The 27,707-nt window shown below is 49.7% G+C and overlaps 1 protein-coding gene across 9 annotated transcripts; it reads left to right on the plus strand.

Moving 5' to 3' along the window:
- Window positions 1-26,569, plus strand: IKZF4 (IKAROS family zinc finger 4). Of its 9 annotated transcripts, none has more exons than XM_027106599.1 (9): window positions 1-208; window positions 3,593-3,670; window positions 8,268-8,322; window positions 15,265-15,369; window positions 17,044-17,304; window positions 18,308-18,475; window positions 21,341-21,502; window positions 21,959-22,090; window positions 22,720-26,569. In XM_027106599.1, the coding sequence occupies exons 3-9, from the start codon at window positions 8,283-8,285 to the stop codon at window positions 23,478-23,480; spliced, it is 1,629 nt and encodes a 542-aa protein (XP_026962400.1). In that variant the 5' UTR covers window positions 1-208; window positions 3,593-3,670; window positions 8,268-8,282; the 3' UTR covers window positions 23,481-26,569. The 9 variants fall into 9 exon arrangements, with proteins under 9 accessions (XP_026962400.1, XP_026962399.1, XP_026962402.1 ...); XM_027106598.1 differs by having other exon boundaries at window positions 8,271-8,322; XM_027106602.1 differs by having other exon boundaries at window positions 2-208; window positions 8,271-8,322; window positions 21,341-21,490.
- Window positions 26,570-27,707: the final 1,138 nt, after the last annotated feature.

Below are 27,707 nucleotides of genomic sequence, written 5' to 3' on the forward strand. Positions count from 1 at the left end.
AAGCAGCTGATGGAGATGGAGCCGCCGCCGCCCCTGAGCGCCCGGGTCCCGCCTCCGGCCCGGTTGCGGCCGGCTCAGTGACCCCACTCCCCCCGCACTGGGCCGTCCGGGCCAGAGTGGGGGACCCCCGCCGCCCCGCCCCCTTTTCCCCCAATACCTTACCCTCTCCCTCTCCCACCCAGCCTGCGCGCGCGCGGAGCTCCCTCAGGTGAGTGAGGGGCGGGGTTTGGGCGAAGCGCGAGGGGCGGGGCCTCGGCCGCCGGGGGCGGGGCCTGAGGGGCTTGGGTGTGAAGGGAGGGGGACACGTGGGTGGGGGCCAGGCGGGAAGAGGGTCGCTGGGTGGGTTGCGGCCCAAGGGAGGAAGCTGGCATGGAGGGTTTGGCGCGAGGCCACAGGATTGAGGGAGATGTAGCAGGGACCTAGGCGTCCTAAAAGGGCGGGAGATGGGTCACGGCAGAGGACCGAGGACAGGCGGGAGCTGGTGTGCGCGAGGCTCCTTCGTGGGGTACAGCTGGGGTAGAACAGAAGGACAGGACAGCTGGGGTAGAACAGAAGGACAGGACGGAGAAAGGAGAATTAGACTGGGTACCTGGGCAAAGAAGCGAGAGGCGGCGCGGGGTTGGGTGGGGGCAAGGTGTCCGTCAAGAAGGTTAGAGAGAAAGACATAGGCCTAAGTGGGAAGACTGGGAGGCAGTGAGCAGAGTGGGAGAAACATGTGGTAGAGAAGAAACTTAGGGTGGAGCGAAAAGTGCTGTCTGGGGTACTATGTAGGGTGAAAAGTCCAGGGAACCTGAGAAGCAAGGTTGGGAAAGAAGAGATTCATTGCGTAGGAGCCCTAAGGAAGAAACACAGAGGAAGCCCTGGGGCAGACCACCAGAGGGTACAGCAGACTTGGGAAGCAGGTCTAAACTAAAACAGCCTTCCCTGTACCTCCTCGCACAGCCCCATCCACAGTTATTGTCTTCCCCCTTGTAGTTGTAGATTCTCACTGTTTGATTTCTATCCTTTTTTTTTTTTTTAATTATGACTGGTCCTGTCTGGTGACAATGTTTAGTGGGAACATGGACCTTTAGATATGAGATGTTTAGGAAATATAGTACCCCGTTTCCCCCTCCAAGGTCATGAATTTACTGACTCTGCTTCTAGGAAGATTTGATGTATTACGAACCACATTGTGTCAAAGTTTGCACACCTTCTTTCACCTCAGTCCCTTCTATAAGCAAAACTGTCTACTGTTGTGATTTATCCACCCCCACTTACATGTCTTATAGCTCCAGGTACACTCCAGCCTCCCCGGTCCGAGCCCTCAAAGCATCAGTGGTGAGCATGGTATGGTTGTGACCTGCTCATAGGTCAGCTCTAGGCCTTCCGACATCATGGCCAAGCAGCAGACTATTGAGGCCTGGCTGTTTCCCGTTAATGCTACTTGTTCACTTTGTCTGGGTGAAGGTACATGTCCATGTCCTTAGGAAGCAATAAAAGCAGATGTCTGACTACCTAGAATATTTCCACTTTAGATAACTCAGATTCTGAGGACAAGACCAGATAAAAGGCCAAATCAGACACCCTTTGGGTGTAGCATCTTATTTGGTAGGGGTATGTGAAATGCCCAGCTAGGAATTCCTCATCTCCTCATGGGTCTGCCAGAGTAGGTCAGTGAATCTTGCTCTGTGGTGTGCGGGGGACTTCAGCCTTCCCCACTTACAGCCTAATTCAGAGAATCCAGACTGCTCCCTGGGTCATGAGAACTGTCAAAAGAGTGGCTCCTGAGATAAAAATAAAGTCTTTAAAGAAGAAAATAGCCTTACCATTGGGAAGCAGAAGAGGTCTCCGTGGAGCTTCTGGGATGGGCCCGAGGATGGTGGGAGCTGCCCTCAATTTGGCAGCTTCAGAATTACATCTTGTCCTAGTCAATAGATGCTGATGTCTCAAGCACAAAACATAATGTTTTTTTGCCCACTGAGTGCAGTTAGTTAGTTCAATTGTAGCTTCTGGGCAATCCCCTTACTCTCAGTAGGTTTGGAGGACTTGGCTCAGAAATAAGTTCTGACTTTTTTCCAGTGGAAAATGCAACTGAAAGTTTATTTCTTATTTCCTCTTAGTACATGCTTAGTACTTCCCAGCATGGGAGGAACATTATCCCATCTTTTATCCTACCTTCCCCACCCAACATCCACAAAGAAATTATTTCCTCCCTGACTGGCCATCTCTCTTCCCTCAACACACACACACACACAAAATAGTCAAGGAAAAATAAAAAGTTATTGTAGGGCAGGTATTTCTAGCCTCATTTCACTCCGTAGGAACAAATAGGAGTGTGGAACCCTGTGGGTATAGACAATGCCACAGGCAGAGGGACTCCCTTTGTTGGTCTCTTGACCCTGCTGGAGAAAGCTCTGAATTCCAGGCTCTTTCATTTGCCTCCTTTTCTCAGAAGAGTTGGGGACTCTATTGGAAACAGAGAGACAGGTTCAAGGTCTTTCAGAGGAAAGCATCTAAGAAAGGGTAGTGCTGATATGAATGGCCTGGTCCCTCCCAAGGGTCATTGACCTTGCAGACTCTGCTAGAATACGTATGCTGGTCTAATCCTTGAGCCAAGGAGCCCTGTTCCTACATTAAAGAGATTTAGTGAGAGTCTAGGTTGGCTTTTTCCTCAGGCCCATAATCTCTGAAAACAGACATGGGAGGGAGAGGATTATTTATTTTCCCATCCATAGACCTGTGTTTGTAGTTCAAGGACTTAAGGCACTAAGATGGAGACCCCAAAACTGTCCATTTCATCACCCAAGAAAGTAGGCAAGCAGAGGAGCCCCAGACCTTGCTATGGCAAGATTTGATTTTGTGCTGTAGTAGAAAGAAGCCCAGACTGGTAACCTGGGTTCTATTTGTCCTACTTCTATCGCTAACCAGATAGGTGACTCTGGGCTTAGTTTAACTCTTCTGTTAAAACCAAAAGATTGGAGATCATCTCTCAACTCCATTCTAGCTCCAAGATTCTCTAGGTCCTGGAGCACCCCTGCCCCAGGCCCTCCAAATGAACAGAGGCTTACTAAATTGGATTGTCAGAGCAAGATTCGTTGTTAGCAGAGGAGCCTGAAAACATCTTCCTGGCCCAAACAACAGTGAGCTCTTTTGGTCACCATGCATTAGGGACTTCTGGCCAGGACTGCCACCAAAGGCAATTGTTTCTGTCTCTTCCACCTTTTTGCCACCCTACCCCAATCAGAATAGTTAATTGAGACTTCCATGTCATTTCAAACTTCACTTGAGATAGTAAACCCTGTTTTGGGCATCTTTGGCTTCAAAACCTGTTATTATAAAACTCAGATTGAACTGCCCTGCTCTACTTTACCCACCCCTGCCAAAAGGTACAGCTGAACAGCAGTGACCTTGTGGAGCCTTTCTGTAAACACAGGGCTTATGTACTCAAGGGTATACCCCAAAACCCCAGAAAGTATCATCTCATGTGCATCACACCTGGTGATTTAAACTGTTTAGTTTGGCCCTTTCCTTAGTCCTGAAATGAGACATGGGAGGGGTGAGATTGTTTCTCCTCCCACCCATAAACCTTAGCCTTCTCTCTCTTCCGCAGTCTACGTGGGGAGGCCAGGGAAGCACAAAGAACAAGAGAAAAGATGCATCCAACTGAGATCTAAAAGGAGACAATGAGGTGATATTTTCCCACTGCCCAGGTGTTGTGTTTCCAGCTCTTACCCCTTCTTATTTTAGAGACTGGCCATTCCTAGGGTGACCTGGGAATTCATCCCTCCACACTGCTCCCCAAGCACTTGGATAACAAAGCTGAGCTGTCCTCATCTGTGTTATAAGTAAACAGGTCACTATCTACAACCTGGTGAAAATGAATCAGATCCTTCTGCTGTAAATACAGACACATAAGCTGAGAAAAGGTTGGTGGGTTTCCTTCAGAGGGCACTAGGTTGACCCTAAAGATCACTTCAGAGCTGCAAATCGCTCAATGTCTAGGTCTGGTTCCTGGAAAGGGGCGTGTAGTCAGGTTGCAGACAATACCTAATTCCACCTCTTCTCTCAACCCTTTACCCTTTCCCCCTCCCCAGTTATTCAAAGTCCTGATAGAGAGCAGAGCCAGCTTTGTGATTCCAACATTTTTTTGGCTGAGATTTCATTCAGTTCAGGAAGGCACAGACAGGAGAGGATGATGCTTGGGTTTGGTCCACTTCTAGTACCTGCACTGCTCAATCCCAGGCAGGTCGGAAGATCTGTCTTGTTCATAATCACTGGGCAAATATCATATGATATTGCTTATATGTGGAATCTAAAAAAAGCTACAAATGGACTTATCTACAAAACAGAAATAGAGTTACAGATGTAGAAAATAAACTTATCGTTACTGGGGGAGGGGGGTAAGAGAGGGGAGGGATAAATTGGAAGATTGGGATTGACACATACACACTACTATATATAAAATAAATGACTAATAAGGACCTACTGTATAGCACAGGGAACTCTACTGAATACTCTGTAATGGCCTATATGGGAAAAAAATCTAAAAAAGAGTGGATATATGTATAACAGATTCACTTTGCTGTACACCTGAAACTAACACAACATTGTAAATCAACTATACCCCAGTAAAAATTTTTTTTTAAATCACTGGGCTCCACCTCAGATCCCAGATCCTAAGAGAGACCAGAGAAAAAAATTTCCCCTCCTCCCTATTGCAACCAAAAGGATGGCATGGATCCTTGCCCCTCTCTCCACTTTCACCCTCTTTCCCAACAACATCCTTCTCACTACCTTTCTACCCACTAAGCCACATGGAGTGTGTTTTAAATTCCAATTTTGGAGTTTCACTGGATCAAGCAGGATTCTTTAGAGGATTTGAAGAGCTTTAATTACTTGTGATGTCCATATTCTTTCAGGCTTTCAGAGCCACTACATAGAGAAAACTTGACTTTCTGATATTTTTTTCACCAATAGCTAGAGCTGTGGGAACATTTTTGTGGAGAGGGGGAGATGAGGGTGGTAGCTGATGCCTGACCTTGGAAGTCAGACCTTGGATTGGTCTCACCTGCTGCTTCTCAGGAAGTGTGGCGGGAAATCTTCTGTCTGGAAGGGATACCCATTCCTGCCCATTCCTGTTTAAATGCGATATCATGTTGATGGAAGAAAGCCAGGGCCATGGAGGATTCTTATTATGGTGCCAGGTGCATTCAAAAGAACAGGGAAGAAAGTCTTTGTCTCAGGTTACAATGACCAGCCTTTCCTCCCTCATCATAAAAATACTTCCTTTTGAATTGGGAGGCTGGCTGTTTCTAGTTGCTTTGTATTCAGCTCACTGAACTGAATTTACAGTACATATGTGCCTGCGTCCATCACTGAATGGTGTCTGTGTTGCTCTAAAGCCAGTTTCCGTTTGAGATCTTTGAAACAAACCTGTCTTGTGTCACTAACTTCTCCCTCTCTATGCCTCCTCTCGCTGTGGTGTGTCTCCAGTTGGCACTGCCTAATTTGACCCAGTTCCTCTAAGGAGACACTAAGATCTTCCTGGCAGGCCAGGCAGGGGAGAAAGTTCTTTGAGGGGCAGGGAGTGGGAAGGTGCAGAGGGATATGCTGCCTGAAGACTTGAGCAAACAGTGAAGTCCATCTCCTGATGTGCTCCTGGCTCTCAGAATACCAGGATCGGGAACAGCAGAATCTCAGTCCAGTCTCACTCCCAGAGCTACCAACTTGGCATTTAGACCAGTTGGAGACAGCTAAAGACTGATTTTGCCCAAGATGTGTCATGGAGCACCTGTTAAGAAAAATTAAGAAACAGAAGAGCTCAGTTTACTTCTAGGAACAAAGTCCAACTCAGAAAACAACTCCTTCAGACCCTTCTGGAAATTGTTTTGGGGCCATTTGGGCAGGTGTCCAAGAATGAGATGCACTTCCTGAGCCAGTATTCAGCATAGCTGAATGCTGTGCTTCAACTCTTCCGCTCACCTAGTGCTTGTCTAGCTCCCCGTTCATACACACACATGCGCGCGCGCACACACACACACACAAAATCGCATTAGGATATTTCTCCCCACAGAGCCTGCTCAATTTGTTCTTACTTTTTTTTTTTTTTAATAAATAAATTTACTTATTTATTTATTTTTGGCTGCGTTGGGTCTTCGTTGCTGTGCGCAGGCTTTCTCTAGTTGCAGTGACCGGGGGCTACTCTTTGTTGCGGTGTGTGGGCTTCTCATCGTGGTGGCTTCTCTTGTTGTGGAGCACGGGCTCTAGGCACACGGGCTTCAGTAGTTGGGGCACACGGGCTCAGTAGTTGTGGCTCGCGGGTTCTAGAGCACAGGCTCAGTAGTTGTGGCACACAGGCTTTGTCGCTCCGCGGCATGTGGGATCTTCCCAGACCAGGGATCAAACCCGTGTCCCCTGCATTGGCAAGTGGATTCTTAACCACTGTGCCACCAGGGAAGTCCCTGCTCTTACTTTTTAAGTAACAGACCCCACTCCCACGGGGATCACACCAAAGGAAAAGATGTTAGAACCAGGGAAAAGCAAGAAGATCCATGAAGGCCTTGAGTACCCTGGCTTTTGAAAGGAAGCACACCTCAGAGAGACAGGAGACTTGGGTTCTTTTCCTTGTTCCAGGCTCACTATGAGCCCTGAGACAAGTCACTTAGCTGCTCTGAACCTCAGTTTCTCCAGAAAATGGGGAAAAACCTACTCACTCTTGCTTCTCCTGCATTGGGGTGGGGGGGGGTGGGAAGTCACGTGTGGCATCTTGAGCTCTGCAAAATCCCAAAGGGCAATTATGGAGCTAATGATTAAGAAATGAAAGGGGCCCCATGAGTACCAGACCGCGTTCCCTCATATTTCCATCTCTGACCACCGCAAGTTCTATGGCTAGTTCCAGAGGGTATGAGTTCACTAACCACTGTGGACTTGGGCTCTTCTCATCATTGCCCCTAAGGGAACCTTCAAGGAACTGCTTCTTACTGTGGCTTGGTCTAGCAGTCTGGTCCCAAAGCTCAGTCCATCCCGGGGAGGATGTCAAGAAAAGAGGAGTTGAAAATAAACTTGGAGAATTATTCCTTCCACACCCAGGAGTCCTAGGTGAGACTAGAAATCTCTCTAATGAAATCTAGGGAGAGCTGCTTTGCGAAGTGAAGGAGAGCCCGTGTGTCAGGCTTTCTTATGAGACTTTTTAGAGTATGATGTCTCTCAGCACTAGACAAGAATGACTTGGAGTGTGGTGAGAGGGAGACAGGGTGATAGACACTTTTCCCCTGTGTGCCCTCCAGAGCTCCCATCCCCAGCTCTATCAATATAGTATTACCAGCAAACCAGATTTCCATCCATCTGCCTCAGTGAGATCCTTCAAAGAGACCAAGAATCCGGGTGGCAGCTCAGGCTGTTCCCTCGCCCCACTCTAGCTCCCCCAAATCTGCCCCTGGGGTATTTATTTTTCATAAGATGACTGGTGAAAGCAATTTTGGATGTATGTAAATTTCTACCAAATAGAATTTTTTTTCTCCTCCCACAGGCTCCTGAGATAATTCATTGCAACAAATTATCACTTTTAATTATCCTCAGTTTTGATTGTTTAATACTCTACTGCCAATTACTGTTTGCCTTCCCTCAAATAGACTAACCTGCATTTTAAATTCAGGTTCCCACCCCAACTCCCCTTTTAAAAAAATAAACATAGCAAAGTAATTGACAAGAAGGGGGAAAACAGGTAAAGGTTTAATTTGACTATTATACCTTCAGTAGGGGATTCCTCTCTGAACTTGAGGTGGGCTGCTCTCCTCTATCTTCTACTTTCCTGTCCCCCTCCCTCCTTCCACCCAAAAAAGTATCCCTTGAATGACTGAATCTAGCTTCTTCCTCCTATTGCTACCCCATCCTTAACAAGGTTTAGAGCCTCTGTGGGGTTGTTTCTTTGCCTCATGAGAGCTGAGCTGTAAACTGTCTCCTTTCCTACACCATCAGCTCCGCTTACAGGGAGAGGGTCTACTCTCCAAACAACACGATCAGGGACCGGTGTAGAATAAGACAGTGTTTCCACCTGAGAGACTGGGGAAGCCTGCAGAAGTTGGAGGTTGGAGGAGATCCTGGGGTTTGTAAGTCAGGGTACATCGTCTTTCTCTCCAGGACAAAGTATGAGGTTTTGCTTCTTTAGGATAGGGTCAGAGCACACTTAAGTGATCCTTTAGGGTTCTTGCTAACTCCAGAATGTTAGAGAGAAACCTACTCCCTTTCCAGATCTGGCTTCTAATAGTAGCTGTTTTCTCTTCCAGCAGAATCTCTCTAAGATGGACATAGAAGACAGCAATGGCCGCTCCTATATGTCTGGTATGCCCTCTTGTGCATTCTGTTTGTAAGGGGCTGGGAGCAGATGCTCTCCTGTGGAGAAGAGTGGAGAGCCTTCAGCCTAGCACAGGACCTCTGAGTGCCCTGGTCACAGAGCTGTCACTCACTCTTGGTAGTGTGCATTTATTTTGGTCATTTTACATTCCCTATAAAGTGATTCTCTTTCCAGACATCTTGGAGGATAGGAGTAGGAGAAGGAAATAGGAGAGGAATATGAGTAGAGACTATTAGAGAGAGGACTGATTTGAAATAAAGAGACAGAAGGAAGATAAGATTCCTTCTTCTATGCTCTGAGGTCACCAGCTAAACACAACACAACATCCTGTCCCAGCCAGGGAGAGCAGAGCCAGGTTTCAAACCTCAAAGGTCTGCAGGGGCCAGGTGTGTATGTAAAAGAGTGAACTGGCTTTGGATAATGAGCAGAAGAGAATGATGGGGACTGTCATGGACTGGAGAGCACATGTCCTACCTCAAGGAGCAGCAGCTCTGCCGGGTCCAACAGGCATTGCCATGTGGGAATGTGTATCCAGTATGGCCAAAACTTCTAGCTTTTCAAAAGAAATCAGAAATCAGGATTTTATATGAAATGTCTCCATTTAAAAATAATAACTCCATATTTTAAAAAATGTTCCATGGGGCAAGAAGCCAAATTTATCTATGGTCTGAATTCAACCAGTGGGCCAAGAGCTTACACCTTTGAAGGAGAGGTAGAGAGCCCAATTCTCCCCCAATCCTTTCCGTGATCGTAACGTCGTAGCTTTTTTACCTGCCAAATACTCTTACTGAGGCAGAAGAGATCACTGCTTGTAGTATGGGTGGCTTTTAGGGATATGAAAGTAATCAGGATCCTCTTAGAGGTTCACAAGATGAAAAGAAATGAGGAACTTCATCTGGCGCTCTCTCTGAGGGTGTGGGAAAGGGCCTAAGACAGAGTTTGTCTCTACGATGGAAGGAATCATTTTTTGGACCATTAGAATGTTAGGGCAGGAAATGATTGTAAGAGGTAAGGGAGCCAGAATTGGGTTTTGAGGTGATGCGTATCCCCGTCAGTAATCCAGGCACCATTGTAGAAATGACCTATAGTTTATTTTTTTACCTTAAAGTGGGACCAATGGAGGAATTATGGGCATGCGCTAAGGGAGATAGCAAGATGGGTCAGACACACATATGAGAGTCATTGACAACACCTGCATAATGTCAAGGTAAGAAGTTGACTCTGACCCCTTTCTCATTTAAGGAGGGAAGGCGTTGGAATGGGTACAGGCATTTGATACCTGTTACATGCTGGACAGAGTAACAGGGATCAAGTGGACTGATTTAGTTGAAAGAGACTTTATTGGAACTAAAGTCATGGCCTTTCTGAGGAGCCAGCCAGTCCTCCTACCTCCTGCTCAGTTAAGCCTATTCAGAAAACCACTATTGAGGAACACCTGTTCTCAGGACCCTGCACTGGTGCTGGAGAACACTCAGATGGAGAAGTTCTTGCCCTAAGGCAGGCAAATGAGAAGCTAGGAAGCCGGCTGGGGAAATCCCATGGAGCTCTTTTCAGCCCTATCTCTGGAGAATGTTGGATATTAGAGGAAAACTTCTGAGGGTGTTGGCTTCACTGTGCTATGAAACCAAGCTTTTCCCTGCTTTCAGCAGGGTGGCCCTTCCTAGATAAGAAGAGTCCTCTGCACAGGATGGTTTTTGAATGAAAGTGGAGGCCAGAAACCCCTCATCTGTGTTTTGAGAATTCTAGATGTCAGCAGCTATTGTACCTTAGAGAGGGACAGGGGAAAATCAAGGCAGGGTTAACATTAGCACTGAAAAGCAGCCCCTGCAGGACTGGGCGTGGCTGAGACAGTTCACGGGAGGGGTGCCTGAGTGCCCGTCGCTGACCCTTCTCTCCCGGACTGATGTGGAAGCAGTGGGAAAGGCTGCAGTGCACATCCCTCCTAAAGTATGCGGCGGCCCCCTCACGGTCATCACAGCTCTTCCGCCTCCACACCTGGGGGCCTTCACTTGCCTGGCCAGTTGATGAAGGGGGTATCTCTCCTGTTCTTCGAAGAAGTTTTCCCACCGCACAGAACCTATTTCAGAAAATCCACCTTTTCTTCCCCTATCTCTTTGTAAAGGTGCAGATCATTCCCTCCTGGGGAAGAGAGGGAAGAAAGGAGGAATCCATTAATTTACTACACAGGTGCTCTCCCCACCCCCATTCCCTATCTTTCAAGGGAAACTGAGTTGCTCAAACGCAGCTCGTGCAATTAACTGACTGAGCAGTGCTTGTCCCAAGTTTTCTGGGACTGAAATGTTTAAGGGAACCTTGGCAGAAAGGGATCCAGGGGTAGACAGCCCAAAGTTTCACGGCCCCTCCCACCCCCAAATTCTTGGAATCAGAAAATCTAGTCTTCCAAAGTAGGTCAGCACGTCAGTGAGCAGCTCCTCTGGAAGGGAAGGGAGCAGAGGCCTTGTCTTGATAGAGGGCGGATTCAGCCAGGGCTGTCGGCTGCTGGGGCCCCAGGGGCACAGGAGGGGAGGGGAGGTGGGGAGACTATACCAGTACTTTGCCTGGAATCTGAAAGGGCTCAGGGCCACAGAGCAACACGAGCCTGAGATCAGACTGTGCAGGGCCCTCTGGCTGCTGGGAAGGGGGAGGCTGTCAGTCCCCAGATCTGGAGAGCGACCTCCCTCCTGGAGGAGGAAGGAAAGGAGGGATACGAGAGCCTGAGTTCTGTGGGGGAGGGGCTCTCTGCCGATCTGAGAGCCTTGAAGCTGCCCGCTGTCCTGGGCCCCATGACCTCTGAGGCCTTGGCTTCCCCAGCTGGCAGAGGATTGGGCCTTCCCTGGGGGCCCCCCCTTTCTCCCCCAACCCTGTGGGCCCATCCATCTCTCTGTCTCTTGCACACACTCTTGTCTCTCTCAGGCATTTGTTGTGCAGTTCCTCTTTGTCTGCTGGGCACGAGGGCAACGGCATCTGCCTCCCTCCCTGTGGACTCCCCAACCCCAGCCCTTCACTGGCTTGAGAAAGGGATGCTGTAGCCTAGCCCCCGTCACCACATACACATTCTCTCCAGCCCCCTCCCCAGGCACATCCAAGCTGTGCTGCTTCTCTCTCTCCCTCTCTCTCCCTCTCTCTCTCTCTCTCTCTCTCTCTCTCTCTCTCTCTCTCTCTCCCCCTCTCTCTCTCCCCCCTCCCCCTCTCCCCCTCTCCCCTCTCCCCTCTCCCCTCTCCCTCTCTCCCTCTCTCCCTCTCTCCCTCTCTCCCTCTCTCTCTCTCCCTCCCTCTCTCTCTCTCTCCCTCTCTCTCCCTCCCTCTCTCTCTCTCCCTCCTTCTCTCTCTCTCTCTCTCTCTCTCTCTCTCTCACACACACACACACACACACACACACACGCTCACACACACACCCTGGGCTGAGCTCTTGCTGGCTGCAGCCGTGGGCCCCTGCTCACCGTGCCGCTGCCGCTGCCTGCGAAATGACGGCGGTTCCCCTCACTTCCAGGAATCCACGCTTCCTGGAAGGTGAGTGGCTGGGCTCACCCCTGCCTGCCACCGAGACGCAGACATGCACACACCACCCGCACTCCCTCGCCGTTTCCAAGGCGGCGGCCGCGTTCGCACCCCAGGGTCTCACCGGCAAGGGAAGGATAATGTAAGTTCAGGCAGAAGGTGTCTAGTGGAGGGGGGAAGGGGGGCGCTGGGGCTAGGGAGCCAATTCAGTGACAGCTCCCAAGCCTGAGGAGAGGGAGAGGACGGGGGCTGTGTGTGTAGCAGGGGAGGGGGCGTTCCTCCTTACACTTGCGGAGGATGGGAAATGGTGTTTGGTGTTGCTAAGCGAAGGCTGCGACTTGGACAGTGGGAGCTTGTGGTGACATCTTGATTAGGCCTTGGGGACAGATGTAGAGCTGCCTGGGGTGAAATGCCAATGCCGAGACGGGCTGGGGTGGGAATGGGCAATAGAAAGAATCGAGGGAAAGAGAAGCCCTGGCAGCAGATGCCTCAGCCTGGAACTGAGATCCGAGGGGCTTCAGCCTCCTCCCCACAATAGAGCTGGGGATGGGCGTCTTTCTTTGCTCCTGACCCCACTCTTCCCTGCTAGCAGTCTAGCATCCTGCCCCCTGGAACCCATGGTCAAGAAGAGGAAGGCGGTTAGGATGAGGTCCCTTGCAGAGAAGTGTGGAGGCTCTCGGACCTCACGGCTCTTCCCTAGGTGGCCACTCTTTGAAGGGATGGAGGAAGGGCAGCAGGAGTGGAGGGCTGCACCCCCTCAACATGGGAAACACATTTAGCTGGTGGGATGTTGCTCTGGTTCCTTTCTCTTCCTCCTGCTTTTATGCCCTTTGCCCACCTCCTGGTTCCTCTGATGTGAACCTCATGATTTGGCTTTGCCCTCGGGGGGTTCAGCCAATCTGTGATGACTTTGACCAAGAAAATTTCTCTGAGACCTGAGAGCAGCCCTAATTCTTGGCTTTGACAGTCTGGGATTTCTTGGGAGTCCCAGGCATTTGAAATTCCCTCACTGGGGTTTCTGGGGCTGAGAGAGGAACTGCTGAACTTCCTAAATCTGACTCTAGTTCTCTTCACCTTCCAGCTAAAACTCAAAATCCCTGGAGCCCCAAAAGGCTTCCTGACCCCTGAAATGGATTTATTTTATGTATTAGCCCCATAAAAGTAGACTTGAGCCTGTTTTGCCTCTTACCTTTATCCTAGGGAAGGCAACGGCATCAAAGAGCCCGTTGAACTACTGGTGTGACTCTGGAGGTAACTGCTCTTCCTCCTGTTCCCAGGCCTTAAGAAGGAGAGCCACAAAGGGTGTTTTTCCCTTAGTGTCCCTAGATCTCCCTTTAAGGATATTTTCCCCATATATCAAGCCCCAGGCCCCAAGAGGCAGCCTCAGCCTGGTAGGCTGGGACCAGCAATGGATTTCCAGCAAGCTCACTCATCCTTTTAGGGTCAAGGACTCAGCGCCAGGGCCCAGAGCCCTGTTCTTCCCCCATTACTAACATCCAGTGATTTAGGACAAGTCAGCACTAACATTTGAAAAGGAATGAGAAGATAACCTTTCAGCCCTTCTAACCTTAGCAAACACTACTCTTAGTTGAAAGGACATATTTTAAAACTGGGTCTGAGTCTACAAGTCTCAACCCACAACTCTGAGATGCTCACTTCACGATATGTGTGTGGTCCTGATATGGGGCAACTTTTTTTAGATAACCATGGCTCATCCAAAGAGCCCCAGCTGGGGAACCTCAGTTTCAAGCCATAAGGCTTCTTCGATAGGTAGTGAACAAATTTCCTCAGGCTTTGATGGGATAGAGTGGGGGAAATGGGACTTTTAGTAGAGGATATGAATGGGAAATGGTCCCAAAGTCCTGAGTGGTTGTTTTCTTCCCACTGACCAAAGCTGGAGAGGGATCCCTCAGGAGGGTGTGTTCCGGATTTCTTGCCTCAGGCCCAAGACTCCAACCATTTTATAATGGAATCTTTATTTTGTGAAAGTAAGTATGTGCATAGCTGGGAAATTGGGTAAAATACTAATAGGTGGACTTTAGGGATGAATTTTAGGGTTTGTCTCTCTCTCTCTCTCTCTCTCTGTCCGTCTTCCATATTTAGGCCTGTGTGCACACATCTATGCATGTTCATGTTAGCAGCTAATGTTGAAGGCTATGACTATGTTTCTCCCAATAGGTATGTTCTCTTTATGTGTATCTACATATATGGTATGTGTCCGTGTCTGTGTGTGTTTATCTACATGCTACATGTGTTTTATTTCACCTGTATATTTGTGCAGAAGATTGTGGGGAGGAGGGATTTTTTTTAAAGATATGATTCGTATCTTCAGGTGTGTTATCTGATTTTTAAAAACATATATGACACTCTTAAAAAGCATTTCTACAAAGCAATTTGTGAACCAGTTAAAATGAATATATTGAGAATAAACTGATTATTTCACTGTCAAGGGAACATCAAGTAGTAAATATGTGATTGGAATCATAGCAGAGGGAGGCTTTCTAGAGTAGCCACATTTTTGCTGATTTTAGAAAGTCGAATGGGCCCAGCTCTTCCCTACTGAAACAGTGACTCCCAATTAGCTGTACAGGTGTTGGTTAAGGCATGGGCACTTACTGTTTGTGATCAGATTGGGGTTCCACCACTACTTGACCTTAGACAAGTAACATAGCCTTTTTTGTGCTCCAGTTTCCTCATCTGTAAAATTAAGAAAATATTGGCACCTACTTCACAGAGTTGTTGTGAAGATTAAATGAGATGATTCATTTAAAGTGCATAGAACAATTTCTGGCATGTAGTAAGCACTCAATTAATGTTAGCTGCTATTGTGAATTCCCTGGCGGTTCTGTGGTTAAGACTCCGCGCTTCCAATGCAGGGGGCGTGGGTTCACTCCCTGGTCAGGGAATCAAGATCCCACATGCTGTGCGGTGTGGCCATAAAATAAAAGAAAAATATTTTAATTAAAATGTTAGCTACTATTATTATGATTCCTATCATTATCATTAGATTCAGGGACAATTTCAGCTGCCCTTCCTGCAGATCCCGAACCTGGTGTCAGGGGCTCCGGAGAGGAACAGTAGGGAAGAACGTCTGTCCTGAACCACCTCCCTCCTGAGGCCCCATTTTCCTCTCCATCCCGGCCCGCCCAGCCCCAGCCCTGCTTCCTGTGGACGTCAGGCAATGATGCTCTTCCCCTCAGGCCTAGATGAAGGTAGGGTGGGCAAGGCGCAGCCACTGAGCTCGTGGAAGTCAGCACCGGGCACCCAGGCTGGCGAGGGCACAAGGTATGGTGCCAGGCATACAACACTGCCTTGTACATGGCTACGAGATCAATGTTTGTGAAACTTAACTGAACTTTGAAGAGATTAGGCAATGGACAGTAAATGGCTCGCGCTGCAACTTCACCTCCCCTCTTGTTCTCTCCTCCAAGGTAGCGGGGACTCATCTCTGGAGAAGGAATTCCTCGGGGCCCCAGTGGGGCCCTCAGTGAGCAGCCCCAACAGCCAGCACTCTTCTCCCAGCCGCTCACTCAGTGGTAAGTGCAGCCTCCTGCCCTCCCTGGCGTTACGTGCCCTCAGTTCGCCTTCCATGGCAGCCATTTCCCCATCGCTGCCCTCCTCTGGTTTCCGGCTCAGAGTCTCTAACAGGACTCAGGAGCTCAGTCTGGGGTTTCCCTGACTTCTGAGAGGAGAGTGAATGGTCACTGCCTAGTGACTAGGGTGGAATTAAAAGAGGCACGGGTGGGATTAAGGTAAAGGCTCCAAAGAGGAATTCTGGAGCTGGAGAAATGAGTAGATAGAAATGGTCGTGAGCTGGAGTTAGGAAATAAGAGATGAGAAGGATCCCCCCATCACCACCCCGCAGTCTCCTGCCAGACAGGGTCCCCATGACTGCCCCTCCTCAGCTGGCCCTGGATCTGTGACATTCTCTAAATGGTTGGAATAGCCAGGAATGTAGGTCAGAGCTAGAGCCAAAGCTCTCTCCTCAATGGCTCCTCCCTTCTCCATCCCCCTCTCCAGATTTTTACGGAGGAGAGTAGAGGTGTTTGGTCCTATGGGGTGGGAGGATAGTGTGAACCATTTCTGTCTTCCAGCTTTGCTCTTTCTTTAGCCCACCGTCTTGGTCTTTCTAGGACCATTTTCCCGCCACTGTTACTTGCTGGCTTCCTGCCCAGGGCCAAGCCAGACATCTTTCCTAATGACAAGAGAGTGGAGAAGAAAGCTCCCCTTAGCCTCCTCCTCTCCCCAGTAACTGAAGACACCCCATGTACCCCAACTTTTTTTCTCTTGAAAACTATTTTCCTGGTGGTTGGAATAGGAGGAAAGGTTGTTTCAGGTCCCAGCAGGACCCCATATCACCACCCAGGATACTTAGGGGATTGGCTTCTTTCTTTCTTTCTTTTTTTAATTAATTAATTAATTTATTTATTTTTGGCTGCGTTAGGTCTTTGTTGCTGCACGCGGGCTTTCTCTAGTTGTGGTAAGCAGGGGCCACTCTTCACTGCAGTGTGCAGGCTTCTCACTGCGGTGGCTTCTCTTGTTGTGAAGCATGGGCTCTAGGCACAAGGGCTTCAGTGGTTGTGGCTCACAGCCTCCAGAGCGCAGGCTCAGTAGTTGTGGCGCACAGGCTTAGTTGCTCTGCGGCATGTGGGATCTTCCCAGACTAGGGCTCGAATCCGTGTCCCCTGCACTGGCAGGCGGATTCTTAACCACTGCACCACCAGGGAAGTCCCGAATTGGCTAATTTTATTTTATTTTATTTTATTTATTTATTTTTGGCTGTGTTGGGTCTTCATTGCTGCACTCGGGCTTTCTCTATTTGCGGCGAGCGGGGGCGACTCTTCATTGCGATGCGGGGGCTTCTCATAGTGGTGGCTTCTCTTGTTGCAGAGCATTGGCTCTAGGCACGCGGGCTCAGTAGTTGTGGCTCCTGGGCTCTAGAGCACAGGCTCAGTAGTTGTGGCGCACGGGCTTAGTTGCTCCGCGGCATGTGGGATATTCCCGGACCAGGGCTCGAATCCGTGTCCCCTGCACTGGCAGGTGGATTCTTAACCACTGCACCACCGGGGAAGTTCCGGATTGGCTTCTTTTAAAGCCTTAATGTCTCAGGGCTTGGACACAGCCTTTCTGACTTTAGGAGGGCCTTTCTGGCCCACGAGCAGGTTCCCCCCTTTGCCTGTCTCTATCCTAAACACCCTCCCACCCTCCAGCCAACTCCATCAAGGTGGAGATGTACAGCGATGAGGAGTCGAGCAGACTGCTCGGGCCGGATGAGCGGCTCCTGGAAAAGGACGACAGTGTGATCGTGGAAGACTCGTTGTCGGAGCCCCTGGGCTACTGTGATGGAAGCGGGCCAGAGCCTCACTCCCCCGGTGGCATCCGGCTGCCCAATGGCAAGCTCAAATGTGACGTCTGTGGCATGGTCTGCATCGGACCCAACGTGCTCATGGTGCACAAGCGTAGCCACACGGGTGAGTACAGCAGGTGCCCCGAGGCAGAGGCTGTGCTGCAAGGTCATGCCGCAGTGGGGTAGCCTCAGGAAGGGAAGGGTCTCTCCCAGCACCATTTCTAGCTGATGAAAAAAGGTCTGGTGATGAAATTTGGACTCCCTCAACACCTGTACTTCCTGGCACTTTCCTCAGCTGTTGTTACAAAGAAAAGCTGGTATTTGTCTCAGGAGGTGATGGAGGGGAAGGTGTGGTAGCCTCAAGAAGGGTCCTATAGTCCAACAGGGTATTGTTTGGGCCCTTCTGTCTCATGATTTTTTTTTTTTTTTTTTGCCGTGCTGCGAGGCATGTGGGATCTTAGTTCCCCAACCAGGGATCGAACCTTTGCTCCCTGCAGTTGAAGTGCTGAGTCTTAACAACTGGACCACCGGGGAAGTCCCTGTCTCATGATTTTTTTTTTTTTTTTGCGGTACGCGGGCCTCTCACTGTTGTGGCCTCTCCCGTTGCGGAGCACAGGCTCTGGACGCGCAGGCTCAGCGGCCATGGCTCACGGGCCTAGCCGCTCCGTGGCATGTGGGATCTTCCTGGACTGGGGCACAAACCCGTGTCCCCTGCATCAGCAGGCGGACTCTCAACCACTGCACCACCAGGGAAGCCCCTGTCTCATGATTTTTTTAAAAAAAGGAACACAGAAGCCTCTTCCCAGCTTTCTTGGGCTTTGGGCTTCAGACTTCTGGGGCAGAGTGGGTCCTGCGGGGCTCAGTTCTTAACAACAGTCTTTGGCCCAGAGTTCCAGGGCTGGTGCCCTTCCCCCTGCCACACACCTCTTGTCCACATCTCAGGGTGAGACTGTTCCCAAGGGGTCCTTATAAAGCAGAATTTGTGTGTGTGGCACAGCCCTGCCTCTCAGAAATGTGTTCTGAGCACCTTCCTTCCCCCGGGCGGGGTGAAGCAGAGGGTGAGGGACTAGGTTTAACCTTCACAGTTCCTCATGCCTGGTCGTCTGGGCTGTGTCTTCCACTCGCAGGAGAAAGGCCCTTCCACTGCAACCAGTGCGGTGCCTCCTTCACCCAGAAGGGCAACCTGCTGCGCCACATCAAGCTGCACTCTGGGGAGAAGCCCTTCAAGTGTCCCTTCTGCAACTACGCCTGCCGCCGGCGTGATGCGCTCACTGGCCACCTCCGCACACACTCGGGTAGGTGGCCTGACCGGGACACCCAGCAAATAGAGCTCAGCCACTTTTCTTGTATTGGGGGAGTTACAGTGTCTGCCACTGAGGAGGGCAGAGCACTCACAGAGCAGGGCAGCAGGCCCCATGGGGGATTTGGGGCTTTTTGTTGGGGTATTTTACATCTGCCATTCTCTGTAATAGGGAGCAAGAAGGAGCCTGGGTGACGTTGTTGGCTCTCAACAGTCACCCTCCCTGACTTGGTTTTTATTTATTTATTTATTTATTTATTTATTTGGCTGCACCAGGTCTTAGTTGCAGCACTCGAGATCTTCACTGCTGCATGCAGGATCTTTAGTTGTGGCATGCAGACTCTTAGTTGCGGCATGCGGGATCAAGTTCCCTGACCAGGGATTGAACCCAGGCCCCCTGTGTTGGGAGCGCAGAGTCTTAACCGCTGGACCACCAGGGAAGTCCCCCGACTTGGTTTTTAAAGTTCACGCTGATGCCAGAACCCTCTGGGCCCCGTCACCCCCCACTGCTGAGCACCAGGGAAACCCCTCCTTCTACTCCCGTGTGCCCCAGGCCCCACACCTGTCACCATCTGCATCTCCCCGCTCTGTCTGTCCTCCCCTTGACTTCCTGCTGGTTCCTGAAAATTTTCATGGGCCTCCCAAACTGGAAGAAAGGAAGCCTAGGAAAAGAGTATCCCATTTCTGTTTCCCATCCCAAGAGGTTGTCACCTTCCCAGAGGCAACAGCAAATCCAGAGGGTGCCTGGAGGTCAGTGTTTGGAACAGTGCCAGGGAACTGGACTAACCAGGTTTCCTAGCTCCAGCCAAGGCGGGTTGAGTCGACGTCTTTCTGAATCAGCTGGACAGATAGCACTTTTGAAGCATTTTGCTAACTTTTAAGCTTTGGCTTGGACTTGGGAAGAGGCCAGGAGCTGAGCTGGCAGGAAGGAGGGAGCTCAAGACTGGGAAAAGGAAGGAAGAAGGGCAGAGGGGAAATAATTAGTAGGGTCTGTCCTTGGAAACCTTCCTTGCTGTTTTTCTCTTTTCTTAAGCTCTCCTAGGCCAGGATTTAAAGGGACAGAGCAATCACCTCACCACCCTCTACTTCTCCCAGCCACCTACCTTGTTCTAGATTCTCTCACTTTGGAGCTGGGACCTCTTTATCTCTATGTATGTGGAGAACCAGGGAGAAGGATCATTATTGATTCATGCTTTATAATCTCCAAAGCATTTCACATGTGTCTCCTCACTCATGTGATCCTCGTAACAATTCCAAGGTAGATGTTATTATCACAGAGCTCTTCTGCAGCCTCGCTGGAATCCCGTTAACGGCAGGTGCCAGGGAGTTGTGCTCCTTTTCTGAGGAAAAGGGTGGCTCCCCCTGCTGGTTTGGGACAAGGATGGCTTGGCCCCCTAGAATTCCTACCAAAACAGCAGGGCCAGCTGGGTGGATATTGGATGCTGCTCTGTAGGAGATTATTAGGGACGGAAGCAGACACATATACTGTTGGATCCCATCTCACATCTCTGTGAGATGTTTTCTATCACAGCCCATACTATAGGAAAAAAGGAGTTTCTCCCCTAGATGTTAGATCATTTCCCCAAGAGTCTTGGGTGGATGAGGACCACGGCATTCTTCTCATCCCCCAACCACTCGTATTTACAGTGCCAGAGCAAAACGGCAGTAGATCGATTGAGACTAGGCCCAGTTTAGGCGTTGGGGGGTGGGTAGTAATTACCAGCCTCCTGGAGATACCTTCTCCTGAGTCCCTGCACAACCTTCTCCTGAGTCCCTGCTCAATAGTAGAAAGATACTTTCACAAATATCATCTCTCAAGTTTTTTGTTTTTTTTTTTTTTTTTTTGCGGTACGCGGGCCTCTCACCGCTGTGGCCTCTCCCACTGCGGAGCACAGGCTCTGGATGCGCAGGCTCAGCGGCCATGGCTCACGGGCTCAGCCGCTCCGCGGCATGTGGGATCTTCCCGGACCAGGGCATGAACCCGTGTCCCCTGCATCGGCAGGCGGACTCTCAACCACTGCGCCACCAGGGAAGCCCTCAAGTTGTTTTTAAAGGAACTGTCGATCTCAGTTTTTCCAACCTTTTTCTCTTCAGTGGAAACAAAATCTTCATAACCTGTTCTTTATTTTTTAAAAAAAGACCCCCAAAGTTGGTGTTCTCTTCCTTTTATTCTTCGCCTTTACTTTCCGCTTGTTCTGTTCTTTTTTTTTTTTCTCTTCTCAGAATTTCTCTATCAGTGATGGTTTTTCTAGGGCTCTTTTGGTATCTCAGTGTAGAGAGAAAGAAAAATGAGTAGTAAAACCAGGCCAGGGATGGAGGTAAGAGTACAAGTAAAGGTCAGTGAAAACTGCCCCTCCCCACATTGGCAGATCTAAGGGCTCTTGTTTCTGTCACTCCAGCCCACCAATTTCCCCCAAACTGAAACAGATAGTTCGTAAGCAAAAAATCCCCTTGTCTGATAAACAGCACTTATACCCGCCTGCCACATGGAAAGGTTAAACCACAGTCTGGGCCCCAGACTCTGAGATCTTGGGGTGGGGCCAGCCTGCCTGCCAGGGATGACCCCCTACAAAGTCCCTGGGTCCTCCCTTCCTTTGAACAACAATTTGGCCATCTTGAGGCCCACCAACAGTCCAAAGCTATGTGCCCTGGGTCCCCTCTCTCCTCCCATAGCTGCCCGTTGTCCCTCCTCTCCAAGGTTTGGTCGTCTGTCTGTGTTTGCAGCTGAAGTTGGGGAAAGGAAGACAAGCAGAAGAACTCGACTGAGCAACGCCCGTGCACGTTTGCTCCTGGGCGGTTTTGCAGAGCCAGGGCACAGGGAGAAGTAACTCCAGTGCTTCCTCTTCTCTCTCCTACACAGTCTCCTCTCCCACGGTGGGCAAGCCCTACAAGTGTAACTACTGCGGCCGGAGCTATAAACAGCAGAGCACCCTGGAGGAGCACAAGGAGCGGTGCCACAACTACCTACAGAGTCTCAGCACTGAAGCCCAAGCTCTGGCTGGCCAGTCAGGTGAGCCTGCAGGTAGGACCATCGGGGAGTTGAGGGCAAGGCCGGAGGGAGTGCAGGACAAGGGTAATCCCAGCACCTACCCCCACAAAGGGATGGGGTCTGTGGAACAGGGACAGTTACCCCAGTAAATGTGCCGAGCACCCCAGTTGGTGCAGAACCCTGTGGTGGGTACTGCAGGGAGATCCAGAGGAGGGGGAGGATTTGATCTATGTCCTCAGTCTAATGGGAGAGAGAGAGAGTACAAGGAAGTATACAATCAAGGGCCACATGTATTTAGTTGTCCCCAAATTATCAGAAATGTGCTGTGGTGAGGTCTAGATGGGGTGAAGTAAGCAGGGCCCCATTTCCCAGGCATGGGATTTGACCTTACTTAGCTACTGACCTGCTGGTTTTCTCCAGGCAAAGGCAGCTGGGCCCCTGCTACCCCTACTCAGCTGCTCCTACCTGTTCCCACCTCCCTCCCACTAGGTGATGAGATACGGGACCTGGAGATGGTGCCGGACTCCATGCTGCACTCATCCTCTGAGAGGCCAACTTTCATTGATCGTCTGGCCAACAGCCTCACCAAACGCAAGCGTTCCACTCCCCAGAAGTTTGTAGGTAAGAGTCCAGTTGGAGAGGAGACATCAGCTTTAAGCCACAGCTCATCTAAATCTGAGCACTGGTAGCCCTTAGATCAGCTGGGTCTGGAGATTTGCTTGGGGGAAAGAAAGCGGTCTGGTGGTCTTTGGTGCTCAGAATCTATCCCCAGAACAGGAGGGGAGTGAAGAGGGAGCGCATCGTGGGGGTGGAGGAAGGGTCAGAGTTGAGGTCTCTCCAGGTGGTTGGTTGTAAGAGGAGGGGGTCAGGGGCTCAGGCTCTTCCAATTTTTGAAAATAGTAAGGACTTCAGTCTACGGGGGCTGAGTGAAGGACCCTTAGAGTCAGAGAGAGGAGGTGTGTATGGAGTCCCCCAACCTGGCCCTGGTCATTAGCTCTCTAAGGACCTGGAGCTTTATAGAGAGCAACGAAGGAAGTATTCAAGACCAGTGGGCTGGGACTGAGTCCTTCCCTAAGATTATAGCCCAGAGTCAGGGAGTAGCCCCACAGAGGACCTGACCTTGAGGGAAGTAAATGAGGGGTGGTGAATAATGTTACAGCCATCCCCAGGAGAAAGAAAATGAAGAAGTAATCCTGGGGGAGCTTAGGAATTGTCCAAAGCCAGCCCTGCTGAGACCCTTCTCTCCACAGGCGAAAAGCAGATGCGCTTCAGCCTCTCGGACCTCCCCTATGATGTGAACTCGGGTGGCTATGAGAAGGATGTGGAGTTGGTGGCACACCACGGCCTGGAGCCTGGCTTTGGAGGTTCTCTGGCCTTTGTGGGGGCAGAACATCTGCGTCCCCTCCGCCTTCCACCTACCAACTGCATCTCAGAACTCACGCCCGTCATCAGCTCTGTCTACACTCAGATGCAGCCCCTCCCTGGTCGACTGGAGCTTCCAGGGTCCCGAGAAGCAGGTGAGGGACCCGAGGATCTGGCTGATGGAGGTCCCCTCCTCTACCGGGCCCGAGGCCCCCTGACTGACCCCGGGGCGTCCCCCAGCAATGGCTGCCAGGACTCCACAGATACAGAGAGCAACCACGAAGATCGGGTTGGGGCAGTGGTATCCCTCCCTCAGGGTCCCCCATCCCAGCCTCCTCCCACCATTGTGGTGGGCCGGCCCAGTCCTGCCTACGCCAAAGAGGACCCCAAGCCACAGGAGGGGTTACTGCGGGGCACCCCAGGCCCCTCCAAGGAAGTGCTTCGGGTGGTGGGCGAGAGCGGTGAGCCGGTGAAGGCCTTCAAGTGTGAGCACTGCCGCATTCTCTTCCTGGACCATGTCATGTTCACTATCCACATGGGCTGCCATGGCTTCAGAGACCCTTTCGAGTGCAACATCTGTGGTTACCACAGCCAGGACCGGTACGAATTCTCTTCCCACATTGTCCGGGGGGAGCACAAGGTGGGCTAGCGACCAAGCGTCCCCCCTCGGTCCACCACTCCACTGCCCTACCTACAGGAGTCTAGCCCTGTCCCCAACACGTCCCAAGGAGTTGGGTTGTGTAGCCCCGCTACTGGCTACCTGACTTCACACCTGACCCTGACCCCTCCTCACCTGTGCGCCTCCTCTTCCCCGACTGATCTAAGCATTGTGATGAAACAGGTCTTTTGCTTATGTTTCTCCTTTTTCTCTTCTCCTCTCATCCCACCATACTCACTGAGTTATTTATTAATATAATTTGTTTTCTTTTGCTTTTTTTTTTTTAACTTATATCGGTCACTTACCACACCCCACCTTCCTGTCCACAGTCCCCTTCTGCTTTAGGCCTCATTTTTCTCTTTGCTCCAGCTTTCTCCAACAGCCCCAGGGGTAGGAAGCTCCTCTTAGTGCTAAGAGACCCTGAGCTTCTTGACTTAAGTCCTCATCTTTTACATCATCTGATTCTTCAGTTTCGACGGTGATAGCTCCCTCTGGCCCTGCCTTAGCTCTGTGACATTATATCTCCTCTCTGGGACCCTTCAACCTGGTACTCCATACCTCTTGTGCCCTCTCACTTTAGGCAGCTTGCACTACTTCTGATCGAATGAAGAAATCCCTCATTTGGAAGTAGGAGAGGCCGAAGACATTCTCCCCAGGCACCATGGGACTGAGGGTCCTCTTGACATCCCCCTAGGAATACGAGTTCCCCAAAGCCCACATTCAGGATCTGCCTCTAGGATGTGATATCTCTCTCTTCTCTCCTCGAACTGCCCGTCTACTCCGTGGTGGTTTTGCTCTCCTTGGAGTGCCCCAATTTTATATTCTCAGGGGCCAAGGCTAGGTCAGCAGTCCTCTGTCTCTGACACGTTTGGAGCCACAGGTGCCTAAATGGGAACCAGGGAAGGGAATGGGTCAAAATTCTTCTCTTTCTCTCCCACCTCTCAAACTTCTTCACTCTAGTGACCTTCCTGGGCTCTCAGGGACTTCTGTGGTCCCTGTCCTATGAGAAACTGGTGAGTTGCTGCCTGATAACAAGGGGGTACCCTCAGCCCCCCGCGTCACGCTGCCTTCTTCTTCTCCCCCTAGCAGGATTCACCCTCTCATTCCCGGGCTCCTGGGCCCTGTTCTTAGGATCAGTGGCAGGGAGAAAAGGCTGTCTCTTTTCTCTCTCCTAATTTTCTGTATAACCAAAAATTATCCCAGGATGAGCAAGGGCATGTGCCCCTCTCCCCATTCCACTCTTGTCCCAGCAAGAATGGGATGGGCACAACGGAACTGGGGGGTCATCCTTTACTGCCCCCTCTACACTCAGCTCCCAGATGTAGGGCAGGAGGGGGCACTCTCCTGGCTACTGCAGAGACCCCTGGCTATTTGGGTAACCTAGTTAGTGAGAAGGGGGCAGGAGGAGATACAGCTCCACTGCAAATGGAGGTCTCTTTCTACAAGAGTTCCCTGCCCAAGGCCACAGCCATCCCATTCTCTGCTTCCTTGAGATTCAAACCAAAGCCTGTTTTTCTATATTTAAAGATAAAAAAAGTAAAAACCAAACACAACACCTCACAAGTTGTAACACTTGGTCCTTCTCTCTCTCTCTCTCTCTCTCTCTCTCCCTCTCTCTCCCCCTCCCCTTTTCTCTTCCCTTCCATCTTTCTTTCCACATGTCCTTTCCTTATTGGCTCTTTTGCCTCCTACTTTTCTCACTCCCTATCAGGGATAATTTAGGGGGATGGTAAAAGGTTGGCTAAGGAACAGACCCTGGGATTGGGGCTCTTAAGGGCTCTAAGAGAGTCTGTCTACCTTACCCTATTATGGGAAGGGAGACCCTAAAAAACTTCTCTTCTTCCTCCTTTTCTCCCCCACTATGTGGTCTCCCCAAGAGAACCAGATTGTCAAGGAGGGGCACCATGGGTTGACTGTTCCTCCTTGACAATGTAGCAATAAACAGATGCTGCCAAGGGCAGAGGATCGGGGAGTCATCTGGGAGGAGAGTGGTCTCTGGAGAAGGGGAGAGTCTTCTTGAGAACACCCCAGGGAACTGGCTTCTTGTTTCAGAATGGCAGCAGAGCTGCGATTAATATCTGGGGTTCCCCTCAACTGTCCTGGTTTTTGAGCCCCATCCTGTTAGACCTGCCCTCACCACCTCTTCTGCTGCTGTGTATTTGGTGACACCTCATAAGGACTAGTCCCTTCTGGGGTATCAGAGCCTTAGGGTGCCCTATCCCCTCCCCCAGTCAGTTTTGGCACCTGTAACCTCCTGGAACATGAAAGACTATGCTCTGAGGCCATACTCTGAGCCCATGAGAGCAGAGACTGGAAGGGCAAGACCAGGTGCTAAGGAGGGGAGAGAAGGGCACTCTGTCTCTCTCCAGACCATCACTGCACTTTAACCAGGGTCTTAGGTACAAAATCCTACTTTCCAGAGCCTTCCAGCTCTGGAACCTCAAACATCCTCATGTTCTCTCCCAGCAGCCTTTTGCATAAAAAAAAAAAAAAAAAAAAAAAGTAAAGAAAAAGAAAAAAAAATACATTGAAACCCACATGGAGAAAAGAGGTGTTTTCCTTTTATATTGATATTTAAAATCAACACCACACAAAAAAATTTCTAAATAGACACTTTTCCAGACCTTTGTTTTTTCGTGTCAGTGTCCAAGCTGCAGATGGGATTTTGTAATACTTCCGGCAGCTTCTTTCCTTGTGTACATAATATATATATAATATATATTTTTAATCAGAAGTTATGAAGAACAAAAAGAAAAAAAATAAAACACAGAAGCAAGTGCAATACCACCTCTCTTCTCTCTCTCCCAGAGTTTCATTTGTAGCCTATGCTTGGTGTCTCCTTGGACCTTAGCCCTTTACCTCCTCCTTTTCCTCTGGTTCCCCCTTCCCCCGCCCCCTTTTTTTTAGAGTTTTTCTCCTTTCTCAAGGGGAGTTAAACTAGCTTTTGAGACTTACTGCAAAGCATTTTGTATATGTAATATATTGTAAGTAAATATTTGTGTAACGGAGATATACTACTGTAAGTTTTGTACTGTACTGGCTGAAGGTCTGTTATAAATAAACATGAGTAATTTAACACCCCTGGTTGTTTTTGCAGACTTCCTTTGCCTTGCTTTTCTGCTGGGAGGGAGGGGGACCTCCTTGCAGCATACTGTACCAACTACTAAACACTTTGAAGGTGAACAAGTATAAGACTGAAAGGAAACCAAACAAGAGTGCTCAAGTTGTTTCTACAGAAGAACAGAAGAATTTTCAACCTAGTATGGGAAGTGGAGGAGAGTTGCCCACCAGGAGTGCCTTCAGGAAAGGAGAGAAAACCCAACCTGTCTATCTGTCCAAAGCAGAGATTCATCAAACATTTGCTGAGTACCTACTATGTGTAAAACACACTATATTCCCAGGGAGATACAAGATACAATAGCATGAATAATGATGATAATAGGGTCTACCACTTTTTGAGCATTTCATAAATGCCAAGCACTGTACCAAGTATTCATTTAATTGTAGAGACAACCTATGAAAGAACGGTCACCATTACTAGTGAAGAATAAAAGCCCAAGAGAGAATAAATAACTTGTCTAAGACTTATAAGCCAGTAAGTGATAGAACCTGGATTTGAACCCAAGGATATGGTGTGTTCACCCAAAGTCTGTGTTTATCCCTTAAAGCCCAGAAATCCAGCCAGTGAAACCCCCAGGCTATAAAAATCCAAAGAAAAGCCAACATAGGAACATTGACTTGGTTCTGTCTTAAATATTAACTATTTTCTGTCCCCCTCACTGAACGTTTTCTGTTCTATCTACCCCATTGCCATTCTATACAATAGTCTGCTTTGTGTTTTCCATGAGACTATATTGAAGTGAAAACTGGAGATGCTTCCATCTAGAGTCTGTCATTTTCCATGACCCATTGAAACTAGCAAATTGAAACTCAAGACCATGAACATAGTTGTTTTGAAGCCAAAACTAAAGTTAGAAAATAAATTTTAACCCCAATAAAGTGGGTTACAAATTAACGGAAACCATAATGGATTGTGGGAGGGAGAGTGAATCTGGTGTATTCGAACTCTAGAATGACTCATGAATGAAGGGTCAGTCTCCATCTGTACCATCTTGGGTCTGAATGCTGGGAGGTCACCTTGACACCCAAATTTCTTCAATTTTGGAGACAAGTAGGTGGTTGGCTACCCATGAATAGCCAGTCCTGCTCAAGGCTAAA

This window comes from Aethalodelphis obliquidens, unplaced genomic scaffold, assembly GCF_003676395.1.
Source record: "Aethalodelphis obliquidens isolate GAN/ISIS:26980383/991018 unplaced genomic scaffold, ASM367639v1 scaffold8, whole genome shotgun sequence".
In the NCBI taxonomy this organism is placed as follows: domain Eukaryota; kingdom Metazoa; phylum Chordata; class Mammalia; order Artiodactyla; family Delphinidae; genus Aethalodelphis; species Aethalodelphis obliquidens.